The 10,788-nt window shown below is 35.7% G+C and overlaps 1 protein-coding gene, 1 non-coding gene and 1 pseudogene across 2 annotated transcripts in view; 1 reads left to right on the forward strand and 2 right to left on the reverse strand.

Moving 5' to 3' along the window:
• The window catches only part of LOC107740507 (Fc receptor-like protein 5), a 28,079-nt gene extending 23,691 nt beyond the window's left edge, over positions 1 to 4,388 (reverse strand). The window contains exons 1-2 of the mRNA XM_016552958.1: positions 4,358 to 4,388; positions 2,202 to 2,261 (exon numbers count right to left, since the gene is read on the reverse strand). Of these exons, the coding sequence (XP_016408444.1) occupies positions 2,202 to 2,261; positions 4,358 to 4,388 (91 nt within the window). The remainder of the gene's footprint in view (positions 1 to 2,201; positions 2,262 to 4,357) is intronic.
• On the forward strand, positions 712 to 799 carry trnay-gua (transfer RNA tyrosine (anticodon GUA)). The gene is given in 2 exon segments: positions 712 to 748; positions 764 to 799. It is a non-coding gene; the product is annotated as a tRNA-Tyr (tRNA).
• A 1,885-nt stretch (positions 4,389 to 6,273) lies between the features above and the next one.
• The window catches only part of LOC107740508 (uncharacterized), a 10,116-nt pseudogene continuing 5,601 nt past the window's right edge, over positions 6,274 to 10,788 (reverse strand).

The raw sequence follows: 10,788 nt of genomic DNA on the forward strand, positions 1-10,788 counted from the left end.
GTCTGTATTTGTACAAATCGCTGCACAATAATTTAATCCAGAATTCCACAGACTCAAATTGAAAGGCATTTGTTTGTGGTTAGTAAGATACATGTATAAAATGTATGCAGTACATGGATAATTGTGCGTGCATCTATTAATCATTTTGAGTCTAATATAATCCCATACTTTAGTTCTTGGAGAATTTTTTTTTTGGGAAAAGAGAACTGCAGTCCTTATCTTACTGCCCTCAGCAGTCTCTTTATGTCTTACAAAACGCCATAAGTGTTTTATTGTCATTTTCACAGATCACATATGGTAAAAAAAGCATGGTAATCTGTGAGGAACTGTAGGCTCTGAACAACAACACAATACACAGGTGTATTGACACAAAGTTATTCAAACAATGTTTTTTCCCCAAGCACAAACTTTGCTCTTCATCCATAAAAGCGTTCTTAAAATCTTTTTTTAAAACACATGAACCCATTCAACCTGCAGTCGTTTCATCTCAGGACGCATTAACAGGATGCAGCGGTTCACTAAACTCCCGCCACTTACCACACTTACGGCATTTGCAAACAGCGCAGTTCACTCGTGGATAATTATCACTCAATCCAAAATTCCAATTTTGGGCCCATCCTCCTCACAGAAAACTATTCTGCATTTTTACATTCTCAAAAAAACTAATTCTGTATGATTTATAATCTTGTTTATAAGCTAGACCTCAATTTGCCTTCGATAGCTCAGCTGGTAGAGCGGAGGACTGTAGGTAGGAGAGTTGGCAATCCTTAGGTCGCTGGTTCGACTCCGGCTTGAAGGAGGTCAATTTTAGGGGGAAGTCGTGGCCTAATGGTTAGAGAGTCGGACTCGTAAACCAAAAGTTGCGGGTTCGAGTCTCGTACCGACAGGGATTGTAGGTGGGGGGAGTGAATGTACAGCACTCTCTCCCACCTTCAATACCATGACTGAGGTGCCCTTGAGCAAGGCACCGAACCCCCAACTGCTCCCCGGGCGCCGCAGCAAAAAATGGCTGCCCACTGCTCCGGGTGTGTGTTCACGGTGTGTGTGTGTTCACTGCTGTCTTTGGATGGGACAAATGCAGAGCACTAATTCCGAGTATGGGTCACCATACTTGGCCACATTTCACTTCAATTTAGGTCCCCACGAAGTCCCCATGAGTTGGTGTGTATTCAGGTTTAAATCCCCACCAGTATAGAAAAACGTGCACACACACAAACTCGTGCATTAAAAAAAAAAATACGGAAAGGAAGGCAGGATTTGTTGCAAACCTGCAAAGGCCTGGACTCATCAACAATTGCATCAGAAATGATTTAGATGTACCAATTCCAGCAGAAACTCACATATTTTTAAACGCTTATGATGAATGTCATTACCTGAACCTCACAGCTATCAGCATTTTCTGCTCATTATTTGCACAAAGTTGAGCATTTCTCAACTTTTGTACTCTCTCAACACTTTCTCCGTTCCACTGTCAATCCCACAATTCACAGCGTGAGCGTGAAGCTAGGCTTTCATGGGAATGAAATGAAAATGCTCGTTCTGCTCCACTCAGTCCACTAAAGTGTAAGCTAATAAATCATATATACACACAAACGATTACAGTTGTAAAGATGCAAGCTTTGTTTCCGAATGCCCAAAAGAAATGTACAGTCTAACCCAGAAGTCTAATTGCAACAAAAGCTTCCAAATAACATATATACACCTGTGAAACACGTGGAAAACACAATGTGTAAAATTCATATTAACACAGTACACAGTACATATGTACTCAGTACATATTAGAGTACAATAAGACAACACACTGTGCAGAACTAAATGATACTCTTTCCTGTTTCCTATAATCAGCTCATTGCTTTTCAGAGATCAGCCAGCATAATCTCTGAGGCACATGAAGGCTGATAAATCTATTGCCATCAGTTGCTCAGTATCACAAAGATGATAAAGCATTGATGATCCTGTTCATTCTTCACTCCTTCTCAACCTAAACTCATCAGAATCCTGGGATTGACAGTTTCTCATCTGAGCATTTATTTAATCTGAGCATACGTCACATCACTAGATCCAGCACCTGAAAATATAGAAATGAATTCAAAATGCACATTTTTATATACAGTATTTAATTTCATTCTTCTCAATGATGCTTGTAGATGCAGTTTTCAGTAGCTCCTTGTGAACTATGACTGATTTTTTTTGACACTCACCTTGATCTGTTTCTAACTTCTGTTTAGAGTAAACATTGTCATAACTCTCAATGCTGTTCCCTAGAAGATGCCAACAGTTAATATGTATAATTCTTTTATTTTAGAATGATTACAAGTTAAACCAAATGAACTCAAAATGAACTTATGGATCATGAGATTCTCAATGCACAACTATACACAGGTGTTTAGGAAAATACTGCCATGATTTTGTTACTTTTTAGAGTTATTTAAAAATTAAATCAAAGCCACCACTGTTATAAATACATTTATAAAATCATAAGAACAGAGCTTTTTGTTTCGGTTTACCTTTGTTTTCTTTCTTTTTCTTCAGTTTCTTTGTAGATTTGAGTTCAATCTCAGCATAGGTGAGTTAAGGTCCACTTACGCTGTCTTAAAATGAAAAATAAAGAAAGTAATAAGACACTGGATTTCCTCTGTAAATGTGCAGTGATTAAAAACATTGATTCAGTTTATAATATCTTTAGAAAAGAACTACTGTTTCAGTTTAAAAACACTTTAAATTACATCATTAGTTACCTGTGCTTGTGTCTTTTTTCTTAATTGTTGCATCAATAGAGTCATAGATATGAGCAGTTCCTGTAATACATTAAATTTTTTAATATTTTATATAAATATTTGTTAATACATTAAATATTTTCCATAATATATTATATATATATATATTGTTTGTCATTCATCTTATGAATTACCACTCACTTATGAACACTCACTTATATATAAAATAAATCTATTTCTGAAATAGATCTATCTAAAATAGAGAAATCACTCATTAATAACATGTTAAATGTGTGTTTGTGCATGTATGAAGAGATCAAACTATCAGTTTTAATTATGACATTTTAAAATTTGTGCATTATGTAAGGTGCACAGTCAGAGTTGGTTTATGAATGTCTGTCAATATAAAATTGGAAAAAAGCATGAGTTGTGAAATATTTTGAGCATAAGATCTCTCTTTCTAGTAAATAATTGGTGCATTTTTTTTTTTTTACAGACATAAGCTGCTGACAACGATTACAGGAACAAGCAAGTTCAGCTTTCACTCAGCATAATGCAAAGAGTTAAAGGACATTAAAGGTTTTTGCAGCTTTAAGATCGCCTAATGAAGGGTTCAAAAACCGTTAGGTCTATAGCCCAGAGCTCAACGTACTGTGTCACACCATCTACAGACACAACATTCAACAAAGTGTTGTAGTAGTTCAAAGCACTTTGTTACTGCAGGTACAGCAACACTTGTTTTTATTAGAGTTACTACTCAAGACAAAGTACATTTTAAAATATATTTTATGTTTCCATATTCTTCATAAGTTATGACCATGTAATATTTAATAAGAAATTGGCATTTTTTTTATTTATTATCAAAATAGTTTATTACCTTTTTACAGCTGTTTTGTAACAGTGTAGAATCATGTTATGAAATGTTATGAAATATACTAGTCAAATTCATTCACCTTCAGTGTGTCCAGAGTGGATGTTTGAAATCAGCACTAAAAACACAAAAATCTCATTACAGTGTCAACATGGAACTGATAATATATATTATACATCAGATATCATTTATTCTTCTTTCTTTGCTTGTGAAACACCATACTTTTACTCTCAAATATTTCTCAGCTTCACAACACAAAAATGTTTTATTTCTTCAAAGGTTTCTAAGGTTTTCTAATTTGAAGATTTACAGAAGTTAATCACAGGTGTTTCCAGATAAGCACTGAAAAATTTGTTTGATATTTTATAATTTAGAGAACTTGAACTTGTTTAGGGAACTTGTTTAAGGAAGCAACCAGTGTGTTCACAAGCAGATGAATGAATTATGAATCTTCCTTCATACTTACTAGTGAATATTTACTTAAAGCATCAGACAGTAAACTGTGCAAAAGCAACCAAACAGAACTGATTCTACAAACACCATTAAACAGCACAAATTCCAATGACTGAACAGAGAGACTGACATAACACTCAATGTATCTTTTACAAACAGCACTAACTTTCTCTTCCTCTCTCAAGCTCATCTTTCACTCATATATCATGGACTAGAAGAAAAGACATAAATAAGGAACACAAAATCACTTGATCCTTTACATAATATAAAACCAATTATCATCCATTGAACTATATTCAGATAAAATAATACTCACAGAGCACAAGAGGAAGTTGACTGAGCTCCATACTGACCGAATGATGACAGACGGTTAAAGACACAGACTGTGTTAAAGCCTCAAGACTTCCTGAAACCTGCAGTCAGATCTTTAGGAACATCATGACAGAAGTTTAATGAACAAGGAAACTCAAATAATACTATATAAGGGAAAAATAGGGTGCACAAAATATCTGTCTGAGATTATAATATGCTTTCCCTTAGTTGATTATGATTTTGCAAAGAAAATTAATTTAAGGACATAATTATCATCAACAGACATAAAACGTTCCCTAAATTGTACAATGATATTTAACTGAGAGACTGAGGCCGATGATACAAGGGGCAACTTTTTGAGCAATGTTGCCATCAACGGGCAACCAGGTGAGACACAGGGCCCATGACTGATCTAAAGTATCCAGATTGAAATTAGTTACCCATTCTCAATGGAAAAGTGCCCAAGGAACATTGCTCAAAAAAAGTTGCCCGGCAAAATTGCTCAAAAAGTTGCCCCGTGTATCATCAGCATGAGGGTGAAAGAGGAAGCACTGGAAGATAAAACGAAGAGGCACTTTGTGAGTGAAGAGGCACTCACATTAGGTGTGTGTTTGTGTGTGTATACGTGTGCATGCTTAAAGTAGAATGACACTCAGCACAGACTTTTATTAGTGGTGTTTGCTAAGCATCAGTACTACTATTGCTCATAATGTGGGTTAAATGTTTTTCTCTAAGCTTATTAGTTTTACTCAATTAAGATCCATTATATTAGGCAAATATTACTAATATTACTTTGCTTGGCCATTTGTTGGGATAAACAGGAAAGTGTGTCCAGCTGAAATCAATTTGAGTTTTATTAAACTAATTAAAAAGAAGCTTAGTTTACCGCGGAAGCGGTCGCGGCTGCGGTCGTGTGTAGACTGAAGAGTGTAAAGACCATCGACTCTACCGTGCGACTCCACCGGCAAAGGACATAAGTATGGGCCAGCGTTGAGAATCCCTGGGTTAAACAGTTTAACATCCATGTTTCTGGTTAAAGTCAATATTACATCAAAAAATGGACCCTTATTCTTATCTATTCCAAAATGTAATCTACTTTTTACAGTCAGTTCATCATGGATAAAATCAAATAAGAAATCAATGGAAGTCAAGTGGGCTGGTAATTCTGGTTCATATTGACTGTAACAACCATGAGATGCCTAAAGGTTAGTCATCGTGAATCAGGAGTGACTCCTGTATTTCACACACACACACACACACACACACACACACACACAGGTTTGTTTTTGTGAATGTCTATCCATGACAGAATATGTGTATTTGATATGCAAGATTTCTAATAAATTAGTCAGACATTTTACCTCTCATTCTGCAGCATTTGAAAATCAGCACAACTGTCACTAGCAGATATGGACAAACTGCCAGTACAGAACTGAGTGTGTGGAGGACAGAGATCTGAGATTCTGAATGAGACACTGAAAAACAGACACACAAGCACTTTATCAAGCATTATATCTGAACGAGAGAATAAAAAGAAATAAATCAGCTCAGTTTCTATTGACTCTCACCTCTGACTGAGATCCAGCTCTTGGGTGACTCTCCTCTCTCTGAGTGTTTGCAGTATATTATAACAAAAAATAAAGGTTTTATGTTTTATGATAAAAGTAGATTTTTTGTACTGCCTGCCACTGAGTGTTTTTTTTTTTTTTTTACCACTGATGTGTCCTGCACTTGTTTAATTGACAATAAATAAATAAATACATAAACAAACTCACAGTGTACAGTGATATTAACAGGATGAATTAAAAAAAAAAAAATTGTACTGGCTGCATGCCCACTGAGTGTTTTTTGACCACTGATGCGTCCTGCACTTGTTTACATGTAATCAACCTGCTTTATGCTTTGATTATAAACTGCCAGTTAAGTGAATAAATACAGAAGAACAGACTCACAGTGTACAGTGATATTAACAGGATGATAGTTCTCTCCAGATTCAGACTGACACCAGTACACTCCTGTGTCTGATGTGATGGTGGAGCTAAATGTACATGTAGATCCTGTTTGTGATCCCCACACTGATGATGAACAATCTTGCAGCCCCCAACTCTCTGTGTATCTTCTCACTCTCCCTCTATCAGAGTTACTCTGGTCCTCACAGCTCAGAGAGAGAGAGACAGATGTGAAGTGTTGAGTTCTGCTGGGACTGATGATCAGAGAGACTCGAGGAGAAACACCTGAGAAGACAATTAGAGCTCTTTGAAAATGTTTAAAATAATTTAAGCATGAAATCTCCCTTTTTAAAGGGGTTAACCATTTTTTTGTTAGGCCTATTTAATTGTTTTCCTTCAGGTTCACTAATAAAAAGAATGTAAATGATAATATTAGTAACATTTGTGTTCCGTACCTAGTCATGCTTCAGTTTTTAACGACTATTTCCTCTTTTACGAATTGGAGATGAATTTTTGAATTCTGAAACTGTGTGATTTCATAGTACATCATAGCTCTCAAAACACCAAGAAAACTCTGATTCCTCTTGATATGACTCTAGATGCATCATTCATTGTATCATACAACACACTCTCATACATTCTTGTTTCAGTACTGTCTCATTCAAACTGATCCTGTTTGAACTCACCAGTGACCCATACTGGCTGTGTGTTGCTGAATGTTGTTTTATAGGCTGGTTCTCCTCTCTCTGCTCTGCACACATAAACTCATGTGTGATTTAGAGCAGCAGAACTGACAGTGTAGTTTCCTCCAGCTCCTCTACTGCTGTCTGAGAGCAGTTGAAAATATATGTTGTCTACAAAACATGAGAATTCATGTAGATTTCACCTTAAGGAGCTTTTACTGTATGATTTTACACTTATAAATTATGTTTGTTGGGGTAACTCAGTGTATTCAGTTTAACTGAAACAGGGCCAGATCAAAGCTCAAGGGAGTTATGGGCACCACTCAGGGGCCGACTGGGGCTAAAAAGTGGCCCTGGACTTTCTGGCACAGAGCGACCCACCACACCATAAACCCACCAGCTCATTATGCACAGAGCACAGAGTTTTTAACAACACTAACTAACATAAAATATAACATAATATAGAAATATAAATGCTTTCTTTTTTCTTTTTTAATTGAAATGCTTATCATTGACATTAATGAATGATTGGCATACTTTACTAGTCCATATAATAATGTTTTGCTTTGGTCTGAAAACTTGGGATGTAGTGCAGAATGTGGACTGTTTTTATGGTGCCTTTCTATTGGTCTTATATTTGTCTTTTTGCAGGAGCTTGACATCTCCTGTCATTTTATTGAATAGAGCTCCAATTGTGGAAAAGAGTCTAAAAATTCTTAATAATGAAAAATACAGTAAACAGTAATATTGTGAAATATATAATGTTGCAATTTAATATAGCTCTTTTCTATGTGAATATCTGTTAAACTGTAATTGATTTATGTGATTAAAGTTGAATTTTCAGCATCATTACTCCAGTCTTCAGTGTCACATGATCCTTCAGAAATCATTCTAATATGCTGATTTGCTACTCAAGACACATTTCTAATTATTATTAATGTTGAAAACAGTTGTGCTGCCCAATATTTTTGTGGAACATGTGATACATTACCATTCAGTCTGGGGTAAGATTAATATATATACTGTATATATATATATATATATATATAAATATATATATTAATACTTTTATTCAACAAGGTTGCTTTAAATTTATTTAAGTTACAGTAAGAGATGTATAATTATCACAAATTATTTATATTTCAAATAAATGCTGTTCTTTAACTTTGTATTCATCAAATAATCCATAAAAGGTTAAAGTATCACAGTTTCCAAAAAAAGTTTTTCAGCACTGAAAATAATAAGAACCATTATTAATAATTGAGCTTAATAATTAAGCAGCAAATCAGCATATTAGAATGATTTCTGAAGGATCATGTGACACTGAAGACTGTGATAATAATAAAAATCATTATTAATAATTGAGCACAAATAATAACTGATAATAATTAAGCAGCAAATCAGCATATTAGAATGATTTCTGAAGGATCATGTGACACTGAGGACTGGAGTATACTGCAAATTCAGCTTTGATCACAGAAATAAACTACATTGTAAAATGTCTTAAATAAAAAAAACACTTTTAAATGTAATATTTCATAATGGTGTTTTTACTGTATTTTTGATCAGATAAATTCAGCCTTCTTTCAAAAAAATAAATACAAAGTCTGAATTATTTCAAACTTTCGACCGCAAGTGTGTATATAAAATAATGCATGTGATCTAATTAGCAAATAATATTTTTATTATAATATATATCCTAATCACGGCAATTAAAAATGAAATTCTTCAGATTTACAATGTTCTAGTGTAAGTTTCAGAATAATATTTTTGAGTTTTCTGAAACATTTTCTTAGACATGTGAAATTACGGAAAAAAGCCTGGATAGATATACAAATACTCACTCTTATCTTATGTGTGCTGAAAACTGCTACGTTAATGTTTCTATGTAGGCTACATTGTGACGAATAACTTAAATGGCATTAACATCAGAGTAATTCGATAAGGCCAGTAGTTTGCATCCCTGAAAATTAATGTCTGTCGTTAAATAATTTTTATCGTAAACTGTTAAATATTGCTATTGTCTTGTCATATTTAGCTGCTTACCTCAGCTCACATTCAAGTGCCGCGCAGCTCAGCTCTGAACAGTAAATCCCGCCTTCTACACTTTGATTGGCTATTTCAAACATTTTGACATTGACGAGCGCTTTTGAGCCGCTACTATGGGAAGCCAAACAACCCAAATGTGGGACGAAACAGCGCGGTATTAAAGTGTTCGCGCCGCGCTGACCTGTCATAGGCGCAGCTCAATGGACCGAGCGGCGCGACCGACTCGACAGCGCAGAGAGGACGTGTTTACTAGCGCCACCGAACTGACAGCGCAGCGCTGATCAGTTACAACAGCGCAGCGCGAACATTACTCTTCTTCTTCTTCTTCTTCATGTTTTATGGCGGGTGGCATCCAACGTTGCGCCTATGACAGGTCAGCGCGGCGCGAACACTTTAATACCGCGCTGTCTCGTCCCACATTTGGGTTGTTTGGCTTCCCATACGCTACACTGAGCCAGAGCGCGCTAAATTAATTAGAATGTTTGATTCCAGTGGGCTGCGCGGACCATTCGTCTGGGCCGATGGACGGATATAGGCTAGGCCTACACTGTAAAATCCAAAAGTTTACCTTACTTAGATTTAGTTAGTTATCTTTACTTAGTTGTTATACTTACTAGGTTTTATTAAGTTACAGCTACTTTCAAGGCAAATAAAACTATTTACTTACTGTTTTGAGTGACGCTTACTTAAAATATGGTTGGGCACTTTGAACTTGGTTTATGTTACTATAATCATCTTCCTGTTAATGCAGCAATGCATCATGAAGTCAGAGTTATTTGATTTCAAAGGAAGAAAAGTAATAAATAGGTTGCTTTTAGAAAATGACCTATGTTCTAATTAAAGCATTAGTGTATTGTTTGTGTGTGTTTATTAATGAACTTTCATGAACTTGATTTTTCATAAATACCTTGAGATGCTTTTAATTAGGTTTATATAATCCTGAAATAGTGTGGGGTAACATGCTAAAGTCACACACAGACTTAAACATGCAGCAGGTGAATGAAAACAGTGGTAAAAATTCAATTTCATTTATTTTCATTAATTGTATGCTTTTTTTAAGTAAGCCCAACTAATTAGATTTTACAGTGTATGTACATTTACTATAATTCACTCTTTATATATATTTATTTACGCAATGGGCCGTCCCACATTGTACAGCGGTCCACGAGAAAACTCTTGGTGCTCCAGATGGCCAGTCCGCCACTGGAACAAGTATATGCACATATAAAACCAATTAATAAAACCAGTTAATTGAGTTGCTACCACATGAAGCACATTATATCTTACCTGATGAAGCATTTGCAGAGAAGCAGCTGAATGTCCAGCCTGTAGAGGAGCCGTAAACCTCACAGATCAGAGTCACTGGATCTCCTTCAGTCAACCACTTCTGTGGAGAAACACTTAAAACTGCCTGGGCTCTATCTGAAATAGAGAAATCAATAATTTAATAACATATAAAGAGTGTGTGTATGTGAAGAGATGATCAAACTCACCTGATACTGTCAGTCTAAATGCATCACTGTTTTGTGAGCTGCGTGATCCTCCTCTCTCTGCTCCATAACAAGAGTATTTACCTGCATCAGACTCAGTAACAGGACTGAATGTGTGTTCCTGTAGTTCACTGAAAACACTGACTGAACTGTCTTTATACCAGCTGTACTGCCAGCTAGTGACTCCTTCACCATCAATGTCACATCTGATAGTGACCGTCTCTCCTCTGAATACATGTTGATCAGGTTTAATGCTCACTTTGG

Source organism: Sinocyclocheilus rhinocerous, unplaced genomic scaffold (genome assembly GCF_001515625.1).
Source record: "Sinocyclocheilus rhinocerous isolate Xijiao unplaced genomic scaffold, SAMN03320098_v1.1 scaffold4119, whole genome shotgun sequence".
Taxonomy (NCBI): domain Eukaryota; kingdom Metazoa; phylum Chordata; class Actinopteri; order Cypriniformes; family Cyprinidae; genus Sinocyclocheilus; species Sinocyclocheilus rhinocerous.